The sequence below is a fragment of the Bos indicus x Bos taurus genome, chromosome 19 (assembly GCF_003369695.1).
Source record: "Bos indicus x Bos taurus breed Angus x Brahman F1 hybrid chromosome 19, Bos_hybrid_MaternalHap_v2.0, whole genome shotgun sequence".
Lineage (NCBI taxonomy): Eukaryota > Metazoa > Chordata > Mammalia > Artiodactyla > Bovidae > Bos > Bos indicus x Bos taurus.
The window spans coordinates 44248933-44271700 of NC_040094.1; the positions used below are offsets into that span (position 1 = coordinate 44248933).

The following is a 22768-nucleotide window of genomic DNA, read 5'->3' on the forward strand; positions in this document are numbered from 1 at the left end:
AGCATGAATTTAATATAATCCAGTTAATGAAAGGTGAAGGCCCAGGCCCCAGCTACCTGACTTGACTGACTACAGTGACAGAGGACACTAACCACAGCTTTGGTATTTTCACAAGTTGAAGACTAATGCTCTTGCTGAAAGAATTTCACATCCAAGGCAAATAAATAGGCGACTCTTTATGAAGACCAGGCTATAGTCCAGCTAAACTAGAATCTCCCACTTCCTGTTTTCACCTCCCTAGTCAGCCAGCTGGATGAGCTCCAAAGTATCTGAACTTATTTCCAGTTGTGTAATTTGAGAAAGAGGGAAGAAGGTTAGCTTCCTTTTGGATTCTCAAAAGTGTGGAATTGTGTTTCTCAGAAGTTGAAAACTGAGAAATGTGTTTTAGAAGATCCAATTGGCAGAATGAATTAGTCAGTCACCCCGATTTTTTTGCCCAGGATTCTGGGGTGTTGACAAGAGTTTTGTCCAAATTTTAAGGACCCCAAGAATTACATTCTGGGGATGCAGCAGGATTGGTGCCAGAAACTATTTTGATAATGCTCTTGGCTCTAGGTGGAGACAGAGATTGGAAAAAGTTGGGGGATGTTTGTGTTTATATTTACAAAAAAATCCCCCCAAATCCCTGATTCTCAGAGTTCAAGGTCCTTTTTAATGACAGTCTCACAGTTGTATTGTTTCACAGGGCAGTTCATTATACTGTGGAAAATAGCACTATGTCACATTCTGAAGGCTGATTTATATAATAATAACTTTCATGTTTAAGTACTGTTTTCGAAGAACCAGCATACACATTTTTACTTAATCCTTATGATAGCATTGTGAGGTTAGCAAAATGGAGATCTCAGGCTTATTTTACAGGTTCAGAAACTGAAGCTCAGAGTTTAAATGACCTGCTCACACTTACATGGCTAGTAATGTGCCAGAGCTGTCTGGAATCCAGCTCTTCTAAATCACTTTGCTCCCTCCCTTCTTCACTGTAAACTCCTGAGACTTAATCTTGGTCCTCTGCAGTGTCTGTGCCTGGAGCAGAATCTGAATCTGTAGATGCTTAGTCAAGATTCATTAATGAATATGTTTAAAAAAAAATATGAAACATGAAAAGGCTGTTCTTTTACATTACAACTTACGTTTAGATTTAAACTTTTTTATAAAGTCATAAAAAACAGTCTAACAATTTGTACGTAAAATTCTTTGAGAGGTAAAACCCTTAATTATTTTATGGATAAAATGATGGCTGTCAAATAATCCAGTAGAAGGACTTCCCTGGCAGTCCAGTGGTTAAGACTCCACGCTCCCAATGCAGGGGACAAGATTTGATCCCTGGTTGGGGAACTAAGATCCTGCATGTGGCATGATGTGGCCAAGAAATAAAAACAATAATAAAATAATCCGGTAGGAAAAGGGCATTGCTATAACAAGATTAGTTCTGAGTTGCTGGTAATTATGAAGACAGTTGATGGGTCTTTCAGGGGTCATTGTATATTTATCTCTTTTCTTTTGTAAAGGTTTAAATTTTCCCATAATAGTTAGATTTTAAACATTAGTTGACTATAGTCAATCCATATTGGGGGTATGGAAGAGTATAGATGAAATGAGGGTAACTTTGAGTTGATCATTATAGTTAGATCATCACTATTCTCTACTTTTGTGTATATTTGAAAGTCTCCATCAAAGAAAAAAGTAGACTGCCCCTCCCCCCAAAAAAAGAACTTGAATAAAGGATGTTGAGTGCTACACCTGTGTAGTTTCTTGGCTAGTGTTTCAGCCTCTAAATTGTTAAAATAGATCTAATAGAGACCCTAGGTTGCTCAGTTTAGGAAAAGGCATCTTTTCCAAGAAAAATGTATTAGAACATCTCTTTCAAGCTTTAGGAATATAAATTCCCCAAGGGTAGAGTCCTACCCTTACTCATCCTGGCATCCTACTGGTAGATATGTAACAGCAGGTATGTGTTTAATTAAGCAGTCATCATAAAGTTCATAAAATCCAAAGGATTTTACAAATGTTAGATGATTTCTATGAATGTGACCAAAATTTACATTCTCTTTGCAAACATATGGCAATGAGATTTGTTTTAAACCACTTATTAGACTGTAAATAGCAGAAGAGCAGGGACATTATCTTCTCATCCACTGCTGTGTCCTCCTAGCCTAGCCCATATTAGGTCCTCACAGATACTAGCTGACTGAATGTTTATGCATTTACAGAACCTGTCTAATGTGTTTTCTCTCCCTCACCCATCCTGTCTTCTCTAGCCCCACAACATGGAACCACAGGTTACACTAAATGTGACTTTTAAAAATGAAACTCAAAGCTTTCTAGTTTCTGACCCAGAAAATACAACTTGGGCTGATGTGGAAGCTATGGTAAGTGTTATTTTGTTTTGTTTCTTCATCCTTTAAGCAGGAATATTTTCCCCTAAAGTAGTTATTTTTAGCCATGCTTCTTAGCTGTAAAGTCTGTCATACTTACCATTTCTGAACCTTTTGGAAAATAATTTTTGTCAAGGGTTCGGTGTTCATATAGATGTACCTGATAGAGGAAACAAATTCATCTTGAAGAGTTTAGAAAGGAAAGGTAAAACTATTTTTTTAAGTGAAATAGGACTTAGAAATTCTTTCCTTGTAGATACAGCCTAAGGAATGAATTGGTGTGGGCCCCACCCTAACCAGGCCTCAGGTTAACATTCTCTTGATTGAGAGCAGATAGGTTACTGTGGGTTTTGAACCACCAAAGATACAATTTGTGTTTCTCAAGATCTGATCAGTTGCTTTTATTGGTAGGTCAAGAGGATGAGTGTCTCAGAGTTGAGCAGGAAAACTGCCACAGATGTTCACACAGCAGCTCATTCTGTTCCTTTTGTTGTTACTGGTAGTGCCTTTCCTCCTCTACGTTTGCCCTTTGTTCTGTTTTTGTTTGATTTGCGATAGTAAATGTTTTACTTCCTGTGTAACTGTGTTTGTCTAATGAAACGCTTTGGTTAAAAACCTACTTTTACCAGGTTATGTGTTATGGTAAGACATGGTGGAGAGACCTCAAAAGATGATCTGATCTAGTCCTCTGTCTTCCGGGAAAGATTTCTTTATATTTACTTATACTGCCTGGACAGATGATTATCCAGAAAGTTGGAGCTTGTTTGTCAAATGATCTGAAAATCAAAAACAGCTGTCTTTTTTTCCTAATAGTTAAATGGGCTGACAGCTTGCCTTTTTTCTTTATGGTAAATTTTAAATTATGAAAGTATAATATATGCCTGTTATAAGAAATGAAACAATCCAGATATATATAATGAAAAGATTAATATCCCTCCACTCCCCTCACCCTTCACCCACTATTTCAACCTCCTTAGGAGTAATCAGTGTTAACAGCCCTGTATGTACTCTTGGTTGCGGCATGTGGGATCTAGTTCCCTGACCAGGGATCAAATCCAGTTCCCCTACATTGGGAGCGTGGAATCTTAGCCACTGGACCACCAGGGCAGTCCCTGTCCATCCTTTATATTATGATTTCTAGGGTTCTATTGCAACCTGCCTTTTTGATAACTTGATCATATAGTGTGAACATTTTATTTGCAGGTAAAAGTTTCGTTTGATCTGAACACTGTTCAAATAAAATATTTGGATGAGGAAAATGAAGAGGTAAAGTATATTATAGTACCCATGACCAGGTATCCAGAATGAGGATCTTATTTCTCAAGAGGGATATGGTGTTCAAAAATATCAGAGTACTGTTTATCTCATTTGTGTAAGCATTTAAATATATTTGATAATTGCATGTTCTAAGCCAACTTGTGGCATCTGAAATGGAGTTGAGAAATAGGAAAGCAACATTGAAGAAGAAAATCTGAGAGATAACTTTTAAAACTACATAGTGATCTTATGTTCAACTATATCACAAGCTGCTATTTAGTCTATAATAATAAAAAATAATGGCAAACCCTCATTGAGTGCTTATAACGTGTCACACTAACAACAATACTATATGTGTATACACTATTATCATCATTTCTGTTCTACTCATGAGGAAACTGAGGCACAGTTTCAGTAACCTCGCCTAAAAGAGCAAAAACTTGGAAGTAGTAGAGTTAGGGTACCATTCATACCCTCTGATACACATACTTCATACTTTCTGGCTCCAAAGCCCAGGCTCCTAGCCACTATACCATGCTGCTTCTCAGTGGACCTAAAATAAAGGTAGATGTAATAGTTAAGCAATAAAATTAATTATTCACAGTTAGTTCAGGTACTGGAAAAGTGGAACCGCTAACCTAGATTTTGCATGTGTCCTGTGAGGCTGGATATGCTGAATTGCTCAGTTGATGAGAGGCTTATAATTCACTGTTGTTTTTTTTACTTACAGGTATCCATCAACAGTCAAGGTGAGTCCCTAAGAAAACCTATTGAGCTTTATTTAAAAATCTTAATCTGATCATGGGCATTAGTCTTTCCATTTACACTCAAATCTTGTTGCAGTAATAGAGTAGAATTTGGGATAAATGCACTCATTTACCCATGGGCATTAGATTCATGGCAAATTTTTATTTTTTAGCAGTTTTTGTGTGTAGGTTGGTACCTTGATTGGACCCAAAGGACCTCTTTAATGAGAGGTTCTCTTATATTTAAGATGCTAATCTTTTGAAAATACACTTCCCAGTTCAACACATTTAACTTGTTATCCTGGTATTGCTTTTTTCCTTGACTTGGTGTATGTGTTAAAGTCCATGTATAAATAAGATGGTTGTTCAGAACATGGGTGCATTTTCCATAGGAACAATGTTATATTTTTAACTGGCTGAAATGATAGTATTAACATTATCCTTGAACTTTCTTGAGTCCTGAGCTTTGTTAAACCTAGTGTAAGGGAACTAGATTGAGTTTTTGTAATTGGAAGGCTCCGGTAGCAAAGAGAGAAGGATTTAAGTGGGAGAACTAATCTGCAAGTAGCTTCTATTTATGACAGCATGAGAAGGGAGTTTGTCAGCTAAAAGGTAGTAGCTGTTTGTGTATAACAATTGTAAGCTAAAAATTTTTTTTTTGTAAGCTAAGAATTTTTAAAAGTAAGAATTTACTATACTTAATTGAATCTTTTGGGCTGGTTAAAAAAAAAATCACAGTATGTATTTTTGTCCTTCTAGGAGAATATGAAGAAGCACTTAAGGTAATGATTATTTCATCTTATTTTCAAATAATTCAAAAAATATTTATGGACTAAAACTTGAGCCTGAATTCCGTTAGCCATGGAGAGAAACTAGTGACTGTAAACACAGCAAAACCCATTTTTAGGGAGACTGGGTTGAGTTTGGCATACCACGCAACAGAAGGTACATCCTAATGTAAAGATTCTTTCTGTTGATCATGGCATCTCATATTGCTGATCTCGAAGCCACCATCCTGGCATTTCAGAATTCAAAAAACTCCGGATTGATGCTTTCTGATTCATACTTTTCATCTCCTTCCTTCACTTTGTTCCCTGTAGAATATTACACTATAATGTGGAAGAATTTAAGGTGTAACCATGCAGTTACAACTAGCCTCTTGTTTGTCAGTGATCAATGAGAGCATTCCTCAAGGTCACTTATTTAAGGTGTGCTAAGCTGACGTTTCATTGACTATCCTTTTTGAACTTCTAATCCAGATTAAGTCATTTTCCATATCACTTTTGGTCTAGGGAGAGAAGAAAGGAAAGGCAAGATTTTTTTTTTAAATCAGGAGCTGGATTTACCCTTCCCAGTTCATGGTCAAAACTGCTGTTCTGGGTGCCACTTGTTTCAAAAATTTAGCCAATTTTTTCTTGTTTTTTTACTGAGAAATCTTTATTTCCCAGCCAGTCTCTTGGTTTTAGATATCCATGTCCTCTCCTGGTTTCTCATAGTTGAAATACCCATCTGTGTTAAGAATTTCTCATGCTTTATAATTTCTCTCTGCCCCAGTTTTCATGCGATCTTCCTGTTTGCTCTTTGCTTTTAAGCTGTTCTCACATGATGTTCCCTAACACCCCTTTACTGTTCTTCAACTCTTCCAGCTTTTCAGTTTCCCAATTCTCAGAAGCTACAGTAGTTTCACTAAAAAAGTCTTTTTAAAACTTCAGAATTCCTCTACCTTTCCCACATTCACTATTTTACCCATTCAGTCAGAAATCTTGGATATCAGGAGTCTAGAGTTTATATAAGCCTGTCTTGCCCTAGGAAGCAAGACTTCTTTTATATGCATAGTTTTTACATAATTACTATATAATACTTAAAATCCCACATTTATATTTTGACACAGTTTCATTATACTTGTTTCTTGAGCAATTTTTTTCACAGACTCTACCAAGTATTTTAGAAAAAGCTTCTTGGTTTCTGGCCTAGAATAGGAGTTGACAAACTACACCTGGTGAGCTGGTTGTGTCTGTCTGTGTGTGTGCGCACGTGCATGTGCGCATCAGTTCAGTCGCTCAGTCACGTCCAACGCTTTGTGACCCCGTGGACTGCAGCACTCCAGGCTTCCCTGTCCATCACCAACTCCCGGAGCTTACTCAAACTCATGTCCATTGAGTCGGTGATGTCATCCAACCATTTCATCCTCTGTCGTCTCTTCTCCTCCTGCCTTCAATCTTCCCAGCGTTGGGGTCTTCTCCAGTGAGTCAGTTCTTCGCATCAGGTGGCCAAAGTATTGGAGTGTCAGCTTCAGCATCAGTCCTTCCAATGAAGATTCAGGACTGATTTCCTTTTGGATGGACTGATTGGATCTCCTTGCAGTCCAAGGGACTCTTCAAGAGTCTTCTCCAATACCACAGTTCAAAAGCATCAGTTCTTCGGTGCTCAGCTTTCTTTATGATCCAGCTCTCAAATCGATACATGACTACTGGAAAAACCATTGACTAGATGGACCTTTGTCAGCAAAGTAATGTCTCTGCTTTTTAATATGCTGTCTAGGTTTGAAAAGCTAGAAAATATAGCTTTTCTTCCAAGGACCAAGCATCTTTTAATTTCATGGCTGTGGTCACCATCTGCAGTGATTTTGGAGCCCCAAAAAATAAAGTCTTTCACTGTTTGCATTGTTTCCCCATCTGTTTGCCATGAAGTGATGGAACTGGATTCCATGATCTTAGCTTTCTGAATGTTGACTTCTAAGCCAACTTTTTCACTCTCTTTCACTTTCATTAAGAGGCTGTTTAGTTCTTCTTCACTTTCTGCCATAAGGGTGGTGTCATCTGCATATCTGAGATTATTGATATTTCTCCCGGCAATCGCGATTCTAGCTTATGCTTCATCCAGCCCAGCACTTCACATGATATACTCTGCATATAAGTTAAATAAGCAGAGTGACAGTGTACATCACCTAAATGTACTCCTTTCCCAATTTCTCTGTTGTTCCATATCGAGTTCTAACTGTTGCTTCTTGACCTCCATAAAGATTTCTCAGGAGGCAGGTCAGGTGGTCTGCTATTCCCGTTTAAGAATTTTCCACAGTTTGTTGTGATCCACACAGTCAAAGGTTTGGTATAGTCAGTAAAGCAGGAGTAGATGTTTTTCTGGAACTCTCTTGCTTTTTCGATGATCCAACATGTTGGCAATATGATCTCTGGTTCCTCTGCCTTTGGATAAGGCAATGGCACCCCACTCCAGTACTCTTGCCTGGAAAATCCAATGGATGGAGGAGCCTGGTGGGCTGCAGTACATGGGGTCGCTAAAAGTCGGACACGACTGAGCGACTTCACTTTCTCTTTTCACTTTCATGCATTGGAGAAGGAAATGGCAACCCACTCCAGTGTTCTTGCCTGGAGAATCCCAGGGACGTGGAAGCCTGGTGGGCTGTTGTCTATGGGGTCACACAGAGTCCGACACGACTGAAGTGACTTAGCATCCTCTGCCTTTTCTAAGTGTGTGTGTGTGTGTGTGTGTGTGTGTGTGTGTGTGTGTGTGTGTGTGTGTGTGTGTATATATATATATATATATATATAACTTAAAAATTTTTGTGAACATTGTATTTCATCTGAATTTAAATGATAAAAGTATTATACCTGTCACTCAACTAAAAGGTTCTTTCAGTTCTTCAGGCTAGCCTTCCTTCAGAGGTAAATAAATAAGAAATAGATCACCTCACGCCTGTCAAAATGACTATCATCAGGAGGGTCACAAATAACAAATGATGGCAGGTCTGTGGAGAAAAGAGAACACTTGTACACTGTTGGTGGGTATGTAAATTTGATGTGGCCACTATGAAAAACAGTTTGGATGTTCCTCAAGACACTAAAAATACAACTACTGTATGACCCAGCAATTTTACTCCTGAGTATATATACAAAGGAAATGAAGATACTAATTTGAAAAGATGTATGCACCCAATGTTCACAGCAGCATTATTTATACTAGTCTAGATATGGAAGCAACCTAAATGTCCATCAGCAGACGAATGGATAAAGATGTGTACACACACCCACAGTAAGTTGTTGTTTAGTTACTAAGTCATGTCTGACTCTTTTGCAACCCCATGGATTGTAACCTTTCAGGCTCCTCTGTCCATTAGATTTCCCAGGCAAGAATACTGGAGTGGGTTGCCATTTCCTCCAAGGGATCTTCCTGACCCAGGGATCGAATAAACATCTCCTGCATTGGCAGGTGGATATCACTGAGCCACCAGGGAAGTCCAGGAATACTAGTCAGCCATAAAAAAGAATGAAGTTTTGCCATTTACAATAATATGAATGTAGCTTAGTGAAATAGATCAGGAAGAGAAAGGCAAATACTGTATGTTGTCATATATGTGGAATCTAAAAAGTAAAATGTGAATATAACAAAAAAGAAACAAATTTACTAATACAAAAAACAAACTAATGGTTACCAGTAGGGAAGGACAAAAAAGGGTTAGAGGATTTAGAGATGCAAGCTATTATATGTAAAATAAATAAGCTACAAGGAATGGAGAATTTAGCCATATCATATTTTATCATAACTATAAATGGAATATGATCTTTAAAAATTATGAATTACTAGGTTATATACCTGAAAGTATATAGTATTATAAATCAATCATACCTCAGTTAAAAAAAGGAGGGACTTTCTGAAGGTCCAGTGGTTAAGCCACCACACTTCTGAAAGAGGGGGCTCACGTTCAGTCCCTGGATGGGGAACTAAGATCCCACATGCCCTGCAGCTTGGACAAAAATAAAAAGTGAAAGGAAGAAAAGGAATCATGTATTTAGATGTAATTTGTTTTTATAAAACCAGTGTTTGAACGTTTTCAGTATAGCTTAGCAGTCCAGTTTCTGTTGACAAATTTAGTTCAGGGTTAGGAGGGATAGTACATACCCGAACTCAATAGCCAACAGATATCTTAATCCTTTCCACCAGAAAGTACTGGTGGAAATTCCCAAGTGGCCCAGTGGTTAGGACTCTGAGCTTTCACCGTGGAGGGCACAGGTTATCTTGTTAGGGAACTAAGACCTATAAGCTGCATGGTGCAGCCAAAAAAAAAAAAAAAAGATACTGGCCTTTTTAGTAAAGCCTTAGAGCTTCTTCTCTCCTATTTCCTCCTAATTCTTGTTCTTTAATAGCACAGTTATCTTGTACTTGTTTACATTCTTCCTGTGCTTTAAAATTATTTTTTAAATTATTATTTTTTGGTTGCACTGGGGTTTTGTTGCTGCGTGGGGGCTGTCTCTGTTTCCAGGGGGCTACTCTTGGTTGCACAGGCTTCTCATTGCAGTGGCTTCTCTTGTTGCAGTGCACAGGCTCTAGGCATGGGCATGGTAGTTGTGGCACACAGGCTTAGTTGCCCCATGGCATTGTGGGATCTTCCCGGACCAGGAATTGAACCTGTGCCCTGTGCATTGGCAGGTGGATTCTTATCCATTGTACCAGGGAAGTCCCTCTTCCTGTGTTTTTTGGTATGATGTTTTCTTTTAATTAATATTTTTCTTTGAAATAGCAGGAGGGTTTACTCTTACGCTACATTGTTCTTCTGGCTGAGACTGCGCAAAGCTCAGAGTTCTTCAGACAAAGCCTGACCAGTACTACATTGTTCTAGCAAATGTTGATCTACTCATTCTTCTGACAAAGGATGGTCAACTTCTAGTTCTGACAAGGATTGGTAACTTTTCTAGGTTGCTTCCTGAATCTTTCCTCTTTAGCTAATTAGAGATATTTCAAATGATCAGGATATAAATCTGTAAATTGAGATTCCTTTGAGGTTTAAGCCTTCATCTTCTGCCATAGCAATTTCTTACTATGTTGCTGACTTTTTAGTTTTCTTCAAAATGTAAAGCTTTCCCTTGCTAGGAAAGGAGCTTTCCTTGTGAACTTTCCCCACAGAGGTCTATAGATGATTGGTGGTTAGGTCACCACGTTTTCTGTTTCAGGTTCTTATTTCTGAATCCGACCGGTAAAACTCATTTGCCGTATGTCCCAAAACTCCTTGTTCGCCACCTTGCTGCTGACCTCACCCTGGCCACATATTTAAAGTTTTATTAGAACACAGTCATGCCCGTTCATCGTGTTTTGTCTCTGGCTACCTTTGTGCCACAATGGCGGAGTTGAGTAGTTGTAGCAGAAATTGAATGGCCTACAAGCCTGAAATATTTATTATATGGCCCTTTAAGAAAGTTTGTTGAACAACAAGAACCTCCTGTATAGCACGGAGAACTATATTCAATGTCTTATAGTAACCTATTATGGACAAGAAACTTGAAAAAGTGTGTGTGTATATGTATTGCAATCACTTTGCTCTACACCTGACCTGAGTCATTGTAAATCCACTATACTTCAGTTAAAGAAAAAAAAGAAATTTTGCTGATCCCTGACCTAAGATAAGAGCTTTCAGATGTTTTGGCCACAGAGTGCTGTTTCTAAGTGGAATCTTAAGAAGTCTAATGTGTGAAAATAGATACAAGAACAGTTCTTGTCACTGGGTAACAAGTAGGAGGAGCTAGAACCCCACAGACTTGACCGTTAATCTCTCCTTGGATGCTGGAGTACCTTCTTGAAACCTCAAATGCTCCTTGAAGTAGAGTTTTTTAAAAATAGAGTGTTTGAGAAGATTCTCTTCAAAAAGAGGTGACCACTTAAGCATGCTTCCCAAAATACTTTCTTAGTGGAAAGGTAAAGACTTAACTATGGGACGTAAGTTTAACCTTTCTGAGTCTTAAAATTGACTTGTGTAAAGTTGAGACTAGAATCCGTAAATGGAGTCCTACATTATAAACCAGTTAACAGATGGTAACTGGACAAAGGTGGTGATCATTTCACAGTGTATACCAATGTCAAATCGTTATGTTGTCCACCTGAAACTAATGTTATGTCAGTTACACTTAAATTTTTAAAAATTAAACAACACAATTAATGAAACCCAGTTAATGAAAACATCTCAACTAATGAAGAGCTACACTAAAAACTTCGTTTTTAACAAAACCATTCCTAGTTAACATTCTTGGCAAAGAAACAGCAGGCTGAGCGTTAGCATATTTGTCATTTGACCTAACTTAAAAAAGCATGAATCCTTGGGGGTTTATCACACTACTCCTTCTACTTCTGTGTATGTTTGAAAATTTTCACAATTAAAAAGTTTGAAAAAACACTCTCCCCCCACCAAAAAAGAAAGAAACCATTTTGAGGAATAGGTGTAGTCTGGGAAATCAGCAGACAGTTTACCTCTAAGATAAAAGAATATTAAAAAAAATTACAGATATACAGAGAAGCATAAATCGTGATATTTTCCAGCAAATGTTCCCATACCTTTTCTGTTTTTGTGGCTTTGAATTTTTATTTAGGAAAAGAATCACATAATATTGTTTTTATTTCATAACTTATGCTCTCAGATGGCAGTTAAGCAGGGAAACCAGCTGCAGATGCAAGTCCATGAAGGGTGTCGTGTTGGCGAAGAAGCCCCACCTCCCACTGGAACAGAAAAACGACTAGTTGCTAGGACAGGAAAGAAGCCACTTGCACATTATTCTTCACTGGTGAGAGTCTTGGGGTCAGACATGAAGACCCCAGAGGATCCTGCAACGCAGGTACGAAGGGAACGACCTATGTCCATGATTTTTCTGACCTGTGTTTCATTGTCTCTGGTCTAAGATTTGAGCTGTTCTTCAGAGGTTTGGGAGTTAATTGTGACCGTCTCTCTGACTTTTTGAACTGGTAACAGTGGTTACTTCTGGAGAGGACCATGAATAGGGTGACATTTTTCTTATACTTTTCATGCTCATTTTTAAAACTATACGTTAATATTATTTGACAAAAGAAACCTCAAAATAATACATTATAGGACAATTACTTTAAACAGAAGAAAAAAAGTATCTTGGATTTGTGTTTATTTGCAGCAGCTTCCACCTGCTCCACATAATCCAGACCAGCCTCAAGACAAGCCCCCTGACTGGTTCACAAGCTACCTAGAGACAGTGAGTGTTCTTTCCAGCTTGGGTTTAGCAGCAGTGTTGGCACAGATGGATTGTTGACGAGATAGAAAGATAGTTCCAGAGGGCTGCTGCCTCTGGTGTAGGTGAATGAAGAATGGTAGCTAATAATTTCCAAACTACAGCAGTTCTAGTCAAGAAAGTTCCTGGCTTTTGCAGTGATGTACTAGAAAAGGGGTGAGTTTAAGGATGTAAGGGAAAGAGACAAATTTCTGTCCTTGAGAAGGAAGTGTTAAAAATTTATTCATCAAAGGGCTTCTTGATATTTGCTTTGAAGCCACTTTAGCTGTGGAAGGATTAGACTTTTTTTTTGCTATGTTTCTGTCCATTCATTCTGTATCTATTATCTGATTATTGTGTTCTTATACCAGAGATGGTGAGGTTTCAGGTTTATTTTATATTTTCGTGCCTTTTTCCAGTCTTGGAACTGAGAGAATTCCGCCCCCTCCCTTCCCCCTGCTTTTTCTGTATTCTAGTTCAGAGAGCAAGTGGTTAAAGAAACGGTTGAAAAGCTTGAACAGAAATTACATGAGAAGCTTGTCCTCCAGCATCCATCCTTAGGTTCGTGTCCCTCAGAAGTTTCAATGCCTGTTTCAGAGGAAACACTGTTTTTGCCAGAAAACCAGTTCAGCTGGCATATTGCTTGTAGCAGCTGCCAAAGGAGTATCGTGGGTGTGCGCTACCAGTGCAGGTAAAGCAATAGCTTGGGAATGAACACCCCTTAGAGCGGGAGGTTCTAATGTTCTGGGAGATAAAGGGTGTACTTACTCTGAGCATCAGACACAGCAGCTCTATATTGAAAACAAGCTACTCTTCACCCACAAGAGAAAATAACTATTTGAAGAGTGAATAATTAGATTGCTGTGTTCAGGTATACGTTTGAATTGAGAGAGCCAGACAGAATTAAGTTCCCCAAAACGAAATTGGATCCCCAAGGGTTGTCTCCCTATTCCAAACGCTTTCATATCTTTCCTCCCATTGATTGTCCTTTGAAGTAGGTATAGATGAAGTGTCACCATCTTCACTGATTCATGAGGATTGAGACATGGCATGAGTGGGTGGCATGCTCAGGCTCCCACCTCAGTGGTGATAGAGCAAATATATGGAAGTCTGGGTCCTTATCTTCTGACCTCAGGTCCTTCCCACTGTGCCATTCCTTTCCTCACAGCCTCTGCCCATCCTACAATATCTGCGAAGATTGTGAATCAGGGCCGTATGCCCATGACTCCAATCATGTCCTGCTGAAGTTGCGGAGACCTGTTGTGGGTTCTTCTGAACCGTTTTCTCACTCGAGGTTCTCTACTCCTCGTCTTCCTGCTGCTCTGGAACAGGCCAGGTAAAACCATATATATATGGGGTGTTTGTTCTCTGGTTGGCTTCTTGGTTTTGGTGACAGGGTGGGATCACAAAACTAAACAGTCTCCTGGACTTCCCTTGCAGTCCATCCATTGGTTAGGACTCTGCACATCCATTGCAGGGAACACAGGTTTGATCCCTGGTTGAGGAACTGAGCTCCCACGAGCCATGTGGCACAGCCATAAAAAGACCAAAGAATCTCCTTAGTTCCAGCTCCTTTCCAGTTGATGTGCGGTGACAGGGATAATTATCCAGAGCTAATGAGATGGAAACCAGAACTGCAGAAAGAAATTAAGAAACTAAACTAGAAGCAGACACTGATGAAGACCACAGGTGGCTCTGAATAGCTTCAAGGTTTATTTGTGAGATTTGTATTTTAAGACTTTTTTTTTTTTTAATCTCACAGGCTCCAGAAGCAAGTTGATAAGAACTTTCTTAAAGCAGAAAAGCAAAGGTTGCGAGCTGAGAAGAAACAGCGTAAAGCAGAGGTCAAGGAACTTAAAAAGCAGCTTAAACTCCACAGGAAGATTCATCTATGGAATTCGCTTCATGGGCTGCAGAACCCCAAATCTCCTTTGGGTCGACCCGAGAGCCTGCTGCAGTCAAACACCCCGATGTAAGCCCAGGGCCAGGGCAGGAGCCAGAGCTTTAGGTCCAGCCATCTAAAACTGGAACTTAAGCCAACTTCTGTTTTATTTATTATTGCTAACTCCTAACTCTCAAACCCTTAAAACTTCCCATTTTCTGATCTTTGTGTTCTTAAAGGGTGGTTTGCTAGTTATCTTTGACACTTCCTTTGTTGGCTTCTTCAGAAAAACAGAAACCAGTAAGGTTCAGAAACTGGTGTAATCTCTTTTTACTGCAAACAGTCTGGATTTGAAGCAAAAGGAACAAATGTTTTAAGAGCCCAACTCTCTAGTTGTGGTATTTATGGACCCTTTCAGTTATCCTCACCATAGCTTTTTAACTTTGGAGTTAGGTCCCCTTGTTTTGTTCTTTCAGCTGTGCCATAGGGGAGGTAGGATCTTAGTCCACTGACCAGTGATCAGACCCGTACTCCCTACAGTGGAAGCATGGAGTCCTAACCACTAGACTGCCAGGGAATTCCTTGGGTCAGCTTGTTTTCTTAAAAAATGTTAATAGTTTGTTCTTGTTGTTGTTGGAGGGTTTTTTGCACCACATGAAGCTATCAGGTTCTTAGTTCCCAGACCAGGGATCGAACCGAGGCCCTCAGCAGTGAAAGCAACGAATTCTAACCACTGGACCGTAAGGGAATTCCCATTATAAAGCAGATGCACTAGTATGCCCTCTAGGGTCATGGTCTGCATATTGAACCACATATTGGATATTCAGAATACATCACACCCAACACAAGTAGTTAAATATCTAAATTTCTGTTCAGGCTCCCTCTGCAACCCTGTGCCCCAGTTATGCCAACACTCAGTGCAGCGTTTGTGGATGAGAATTTGCCTGATGGGACTCATCTCCAGCCAGGAACCAAGTTTATCAAACACTGGAGGATGAAAAATACAGGAAATGTCAAGTGGAGCACAGACACAAAGGTAGTTTTCCCCACAAAGTGTGAATGTGAAGTGGTTGAAATGGCAGAGTGTTTAACTGACAGACTTTCTTTCTCCTGTTACTATTCTTTTCAGCTCAAGTTCATGTGGGGAAACCTGACTTTGGCTTCTACCGAAAAGAAGGATGTTTTGGTTCCCTGCCTAAAGGCTGGCCATGTGGGAGTCGTGTCTGTGGAGTTCATTGCCCCAACCTTGGAGGGGACATACACTTCCCATTGGCGTCTTTCTCACAAAGGCCAGCAGTTCGGGCCTCGGGTCTGGTGCAGCATCATAGTGGATCCTTTCCCCTCCACAGAGAGCCCAGATAACAGTGAAAAGAGCATGATCAGCTCAAGCAGAGGTGATGAACTCCCCTGCCAGCAAGAGGTGAGCATTGGAAGGGCCTGTTCACAGCTGGTGGATCCTTCAGAAACCTGGGAAGGCCAGCTTCTTCCCTCCGCCCAAACACATCAGTGTGCTTATATTGGGCCTAGTCTTCTGGGACTTGGTGTGTCCTTCGAATCTGCGTGCAGGTGTCCCTCAGTGCTTAACCCTGGTTGTTACTTGGTGCACAGTTTTCTGATTTTTTTTTTTTTTGCTGCACTGGCTCGTCGATGCTGCACAGGCTTTCACTAGTGCAGTGAGTGGGGGCTACTCTTTATTGCGGTGCACTCACTGCAATGAGTTCTTTTGTTGTGGAACATGGGCTTCAGGAGTTTTGGGCACCAGTTTAGTGCTCCACGGCACGTGGGTTCTTCCAAGACCAGGGATCATACCTGTGTCCCCTTTGTTGGCAGGTGGATTCTTAACCAGTGGACCACCAGGGAACCACATGTTGTTTTAAGGCAACTTCCCTATTTACTGCTTAAATTTAAGTTACCCAGTGATGATATTCTGGTTTTGACTATTGTTATTATGGTTAATCTAAGTTACTATCATTAGGGGAAGCTAGATAAAGGGGGTAATTAGTAAACTCTCTGTACTCTTTCGGAGAAGGCAATGGCACCCTACTCCAGTACTTTTGCCTAGACAGTCCCATGGACAGAGGAGCCTGGTAGGCTGCAGTCCATGGGGTCGCTAGAGTCGGACACGACTGAGCGACTTCACTTTGACTTTTCACTTTCCTGCACTGGAGAAGGAAATGGCAACCCACTCCAGTGTTCTTGCCTGGAGAATCCCAGGGATGGGGAAGCCTGGTGGGCTGCCGTCTATGGGGTCGCACAGAGTCGGACACGACTGAAGCGACTTAGCAGCAGCAGCAGCTGTACTCTTTTTGCAGCTTTTTCACAGAAAAGTGTGAAATTAAAGCAAAAAGTTTTACTGTGTACAGTGCATTTGATTTTAGGGAGGCAGCCGTCAACTTGCTTTTTGAGTTCTGTTGAAGGCCAAAAATGTGTCCCAATGGTTTCTCTCCATAGGAAGCTTTTCTGGCTAAAGAAGAAATTCTGCCTGGTGAAACAACTGAGCAGACAGAAGGGCCAGGAACCCGCATCCCACAGAAGGCAAAGAATGCTCCCAGCAAGAGGGAGCTCTACATCCCATCTGTGGATCTTCTGACTGCCCAGGTGGAAGATTGAGCATTTTGAGGGGAAGGGACAGAAAGTCCTGGGGAACAAGTTCTTAACTTGTTGAAGGGAAGGGGGTAGAGCCGTCGATGGTTCCCAGGAAGTTAGAGATAGACCATTCTAATCTAGTGAGATGCATCAAATGGCAAGATCATCCCAGTGGAAACAAGTTTCTAAATTAAATGTTTCCTCTTTGAATTGGGAACTTATCTTGTGGTTCCCACAACTTCCCCTTCGCTGCCTCTTCTTTCTGGCTAACTGGTTCTCCTTCACCCCCACTGCATCTGCTTTCTCTCCCAGTGGCTATTTGAATGTTTGGTTCCCATTAACTCTTCTTGTTCTCACTTGACTGAGATGAGGCATGAATTTGAACACGAGTTGAATCTAGGATGATGTGGAGCTCAGTGGCCTTTAACACAAAGCATGGCTCTAGCATGTGTTGCAAGTAGCCTAACATGCCCTCCCCCCCTTTTTTTTTCAGGATCTGCTGTCCTTTGAGCTACTGGATATAAATATTGTCCAAGAGTTGGAGAGAGTGCCCCACAACACTCCTGTGGGTAAGACTGTCACTTGGTCCACCTTGTTTATTAACAGGCCCAATAGTATTGCCCCCCTGACTCTGGTAGTTACTGTGTCATTCTGAGGTATTAGTAGGCAAGGATTTCTCCCACAATGTGATATTAAAACTGCACCCATGGGCCCATTTTCCTTCATTTCCCTGTTGTCTGTCAGAGGCAACAATACAAGTTTGTACAGAGTTTCCCCACCGTAAAGGGACCCTCTTCTCCATTTCTCCTAGGTGTTTGTGTCCCTTTGTTACTTTACATTCATGGTTCTGTGTCTTGGTCATGGTCTTCCAAAGCCAAACAACTGTTTATGATCCTTCCTGTGTTGATTGACCTGAGATACTTGTGTACTTGATGGTCTGGAAAAATTCTTTACAACAGGCCTTGGAGCATACCTGGGTTTATTTTAGTTCTGCAAGTGGCAGGAAACCTAGAAGCTGCTGCTTCTGGACACTGAGTATTGATGATGCAATGCTTTTTCTTGGTTGATGGTTCTCCTATCTTCATTCTCCAGATATGACTCCCTGCATGTCTCCTCTGCCACATGACAGTCCTTTAATAGAGAAGCCAGGCTTGGGGCAGATACAGGAAGAAAGTGAAGGGGCGGGATTTAAAGCACTTCCTGGTAAGGGGTTAAATATTTATAAAGCATTTGCATCCTCCCCTTCCATACCACGCCCTGTTGTTATCCATACCTTCTACTAACCTTACCTTGGTGTGTGAACGGGTTTTCCATAGGATCTGATATTTTGAAGTCTCACCTTCACATAGCACAGACAGCAGTTATTCCTTGGCATCGTATCAGCATGGGGACGTGACTGGAGAAAGCTCTGCAACACTTTAAACACCAAGTGCAGACAAAAGTTCTGTCCTTTCCAGATTCCACAGTGTCAGTAAAGAAAAAGGCTGAGAACGTTTCTTCCATGGAGGAACCAGAAGATGATTTGAGTGGGACCCAGTTCGTGTGTGAGACTGTCATCCGATCCCTTACGTTGGATGCCGCCCCGGATCACAAACCACCTTGGAGACAGAAGTCCCCGCAGAGTGAGTGTCCCTGAAATTCCCAGACCTCACCCCACCCCCACATCGGGGTAATGCCTAACTTGTGATTGCCAGACCTGAGCAGGTAGAAATGCTCTTCTTTAATGAGAGTGGAGACAGGGGATCTTTGTTAGAGGTTGGATCATGGTTGGTTTTTTAGACTCTACATGTGCATCAGGAGCAAGGCAGCTCCTATAATTCATTTCTGCACTTTCCCAGGGGCTGAATTACAGCTGTACGCCACAGAGGAACAGCAGCCAACTGTGCTGCCTGGGTTCTGCAGTAAGGAGTCTTCGTGTAAGTGGATGGAGCCCCTCAGCAGAGAACCCTCCCCTACGCTCCCACTCCCATCTCCAGTAGCTGAGTTGTCTCATTTCTCCAAGGGCAACAGTCAGGAAATAGTGGGCAGAAGCAGGAGCACCAAGCTTAAGTTTCTCAGGGTTAAATTCTGCTGTAATAAATTTCTCTGTGGCAGAATTTCTAGAGGTCAGATAGGCAGAAGCAATTTCATGTATTTCAGATACTATCCAAACACTCAAATTTTAAAACTATGTATTTAAAAAATCTATATGTATTTCCACACACACATTTGAGTACAAATGGATAACAAAAAAAGTCTAAACAAAGTCTAGAAGGACTTACACCAAAATGTTCACAGTAGTTGTCTCAATAAGATTATTGGTAGTTTGTTGTTATTTTTTTTCTTAACTCATCCATGTTTTGCCAGTTTTCTGTCATGACTACTCATTACTTTGCAAAGAGGAGGAGGAAAGGAGTCAAAAGTACATAGTCCCTGCAGTACTTAGCACCAGATGTTTTCTCTTCTCATAGCCCTGTTAGCTAGTTTAGCAATTTTGATTTGAAACCATGCCAATATGATAGGGGCTTCTCTGATAGCTCAGTTGGTAAAGAATCCGCCTGCAATGCAGGGGACCCCTGGTTAGATCCTGGGTCGGGAAGATCCACTGGAGAAGGGATAGACTACCAACTCCAATATACTTGGTCTTCCCTTGTGGCTCAGCTGGTAAAGAATCCACCTGCAATGTGGGAGACCTGGGTTCAATCCCTGGGTTGGGAAGATCCCCTGGAATAAGGGAAAGGCCACCCACTCCAGTATTCTGGCCTGGAGAATGCCATGAATTGTATAGTCCTTGGGGTCACTCTGACAGTTATGTTAGCTGTCACCTGAAGGGGAAAAGGAAAAGGGCCTCCTTGTTTTAAGGTTCATAGTGTTCTCAGAAGCTTTATTGTTTCTGCTGACCTTGTTTTTATGAACTTTGGTTCTTCGCAGCTTCAGACTTTGAATATGGCCCTCTGGCTTGTCCCTCTCCTCTGGCTTTCATAATTACAGCTCATGACCCACAAGGCTTGGTATGGGGCAGGGTAAGCATGAGGGACTGTTCTTAGCTTGTACCTTAAAATTGGATGCTTTCACCCTTTAGTGAAATTTGCCTCACCTGAAGAGGGACCACTTGCAGACGAGAGGGAGGAGATTGTCCAAATTGCTGAAGAAGAGGCTATTGTGGAGGAAGAGGATGAGCTCAAAGATGAAGTTCGGAGTCAGTCCTCTGCTTCTTCAGAGGACTATATCATCATCCTGCCTGAGTGCTTTGACACCAGCCGCCCCCTGGGGGACTCCATGTACAGCTCTGCGCTCTCACAGCCAGGCCTGGAGCGAGGGGCTGAAGGAGAGCCTGGGATTGAGGCTGGGCAGGAACCAGTTGAGGCTGGGGAGAGACCCCTTGGAGGGGACAACCAGCCACAGGGGCACAACATCAATGACATCCTTATGACCTCACAGACTCTGGACACAGTGCCCCTAACCCCAGAGGTGGTGGGGCTTCCACCACAGCTGCCCAGGTACCATCTGTACCCCACTCTGCTGGGCTGTCCTTCAGAGGTGGAATAAAGAGAGAGGACTCAACCTGATCTCAAAACCTGTTTCTCTGTCAGCGGGGGCAATGGCGATTTCCCATAGTAAAGTCTGATGAATAAAAGTTGTACTTCCCAGTATTTGTGGATCCTGGATTTAAAGAAATACTTGCTTTAGTTAACCTTAATTAGCTGAGTAATTAGCAGGGGAGTGACCAGATTGCAGCCAGTCTTTCTAGCTTGACTGTGACTGAAGAGGAAAACAGAAGAGTGAGCTCTTCCCACCTGATCCCTAGATGCAGACATGTGCTCTGGATCAGCAGTGTGAAACCTCTGTAGAGAAGCTAGCTCTGCTGTGCGCTGTTTGCTGTTTCTCCACTGTTACCAGAGGTGCCTTCTCAACTTACTTTCAATATTATGTCTTTCTGAAAGGAGTCCTCCCAGTGCACAGCATCATGGTTCCCCAGGAGTGGATTTACCAGTTACCGCACCAGAAGTTTCTTCAGTCCCTGGTCAGATCAGAGAAGGTAATGACCTGCCTGAGCTTTCTCTCTGTGCTTTTTTTCATGGAAACCAGGTATAAGTAGGCACTCTGTGGTTCTTGGCAGTTTTGCGAAACTTGCCCTTTGACTTTTTCTGTGCTCCTCCCACCTACTCTTTTTGTTCTATCTTCTAGCTTAATATTTATTAGATGAGACCCCATAGAAGCTGGCATTGTGCTGTAGTGGAAAGAACACAGGTTTTGGAACCAGCCCAGTCTAGGTTCAGCCCCAGCTCTGCCTTTCCTCACTGTGTAACCTTGCAGTGGTTCAGCAGGTTGATAATACCTGAAGGTCTGTTTCCTCATCTACAAAATAGAATAGCACCTTGGAGTTGTGAGTAGACCCTCAAAGTGGCGTCCCTCTCTTCCTCAAAAAACAAAACCTGGACTTCGGGCGGCCCAATGATTTAAGACTCTGCATCCAATGCAGGGGGCACAGGTTGAATCTCTGATCAAGGAACTAAGAGCCCACATGGCATGTGGTGCGGCCAAAAAATTAAAGGCTTGAAATGTTGTGATCAGATTGTTACCTGCCTCAGAAATAGCCCTGCTGGGAGTTAGGAAATCCAAGGCATTTCTAGATGCTGCATCTAACCAACAGCTCTCTTGCTTTTAGAGCTCAGAGGCCCCTCAGGACTTGTAAACAGCAGACCGAAGAGCTATGACCACTCAAGGTAACTAGACCTTGCCTGTGTAGCCTCTTCTTCGAAGCAGGTGGATGTCCTAGCCTCTCAGAGCACGTGCCTCCTCCTCAGAGTGACGGAGGAAAGCCATCATCCCTTCTTGTTCTTATTTCTCTGGAAGCTCGTGAGCAACCCTGAACAGAGGGCTAACGTTGATGTTTAAGAGTGTTGCCAGTCCAGACGGAAGAAGCGCCCTAAGGTTCAATTCCTGCTTAGTAACAGAGGAGGACAGGAAGGTCCAGCCCATTGTGCGTCTCGTAACTTGTTCTTAGACACACCTGCCTCTCTGCTCCTAGTCGTCTCAAGGCGGTGTCAAGTTGGGCCCCTCCCCGTATACAGTGTTCAGAAAATCACATTTCCTTTGGGAGATGTTTCCTCTGACATGGTAACTGAGCAGACACACTGCCAGTACCTCACTGCGCCCTTGACCACATTAATTTTCCACTGGGGCTGAAAGCTGGCATGCTAACCAGAGTGACATGTTTTCTGCAGTGCCCATATCTTGTAACAGTAAGAACTGAGCCCTACGTCAGACCTAGATTTGTAACTATAAAACTGATAGGAAAACAGTCACACACTCATTTTACATTTGATTTTCTTTCCTCCAGGAAATCTCATTTCCTTTCCAGAATGAGAACCCAGATTATCTTGTAGGAAGATAATAATTAGTGTTTCTTAGGGAGATAACTTGGCTTTCCTCCTCAGGCACCACCACCACCATCACGGGAACAGCATTGCTGGAGGACTGGTAAAGGGGGCTTTGTCTGTTGCTGCCTCTGCATACAAGGCCTTGTTTGCTGGACCACCAGTCACCGCACAGGTCAGTGTATGTTTTATTTTCCTGAACCAAATCCAAGTCACTAGTGAAAACAGTGGCATCTGCCTGGGCTGGAGAGAGTCGCACATCATCATAGAAAGCATGAGCTTCAAGTTTAGTCTTCTTTTAATTGGAGGATAATTGCTTTACAATGTGTGTTGGATTCTGCCGTGTAGCAGCCAAGAATCAGCCATAAGTACATGTATGTCCCCTCTCTCTTGGACCTCCCTCCCATTCCCCCATCCCATCCTACGCTTCTAGGTTGTCACCAGGTTGAACTCCCTGTGCTGTACAGCAGCTTCCCACTAGCTATGTATGTTTCTTAATATGATGACATACATGTTTCAGTGCTGCTCTCAATTTGTCTCACCC

At 41.7% G+C, this 22768-nt stretch overlaps 1 protein-coding gene across 5 annotated transcripts in view; it reads left to right on the top strand.

Moving 5' to 3' along the window:
* The window catches only part of NBR1 (NBR1, autophagy cargo receptor), a 29068-nt gene that overhangs the window by 1404 nt on the left and 4896 nt on the right, over positions 1 to 22768 (top strand). For 2 of the 5 annotated variants that reach the window (XM_027517013.1, XM_027517012.1), the window contains exons 2-21: positions 2259 to 2369; positions 3579 to 3641; positions 4363 to 4381; positions 5138 to 5160; positions 11800 to 11994; positions 12304 to 12381; positions 12873 to 13087; positions 13565 to 13732; positions 14159 to 14368; positions 15155 to 15314; positions 15408 to 15698; positions 16730 to 16876; positions 17358 to 17433; positions 17957 to 18067; positions 18322 to 18486; positions 18703 to 18780; positions 19926 to 20343; positions 20788 to 20882; positions 21513 to 21570; positions 22285 to 22399. In XM_027517013.1, coding sequence (XP_027372814.1) covers positions 2268 to 2369; positions 3579 to 3641; positions 4363 to 4381; positions 5138 to 5160; positions 11800 to 11994; positions 12304 to 12381; positions 12873 to 13087; positions 13565 to 13732; positions 14159 to 14368; positions 15155 to 15314; positions 15408 to 15698; positions 16730 to 16876; positions 17358 to 17433; positions 17957 to 18067; positions 18322 to 18486; positions 18703 to 18780; positions 19926 to 20343; positions 20788 to 20882; positions 21513 to 21570; positions 22285 to 22399 — 2787 coding nt within the window. In that variant the 5' untranslated portion in view covers positions 2259 to 2267. The remainder of the gene's footprint in view (positions 1 to 2258; positions 2370 to 3578; positions 3642 to 4362; positions 4382 to 5137; positions 5161 to 11799; positions 11995 to 12303; positions 12382 to 12872; positions 13088 to 13564; positions 13733 to 14158; positions 14369 to 15154; positions 15315 to 15407; positions 15699 to 16729; positions 16877 to 17357; positions 17434 to 17956; positions 18068 to 18321; positions 18487 to 18702; positions 18781 to 19925; positions 20344 to 20787; positions 20883 to 21512; positions 21571 to 22284; positions 22400 to 22768) is intronic. The other 3 variants (XM_027517014.1, XM_027517015.1, XM_027517016.1) reach the window with 3 other exon arrangements.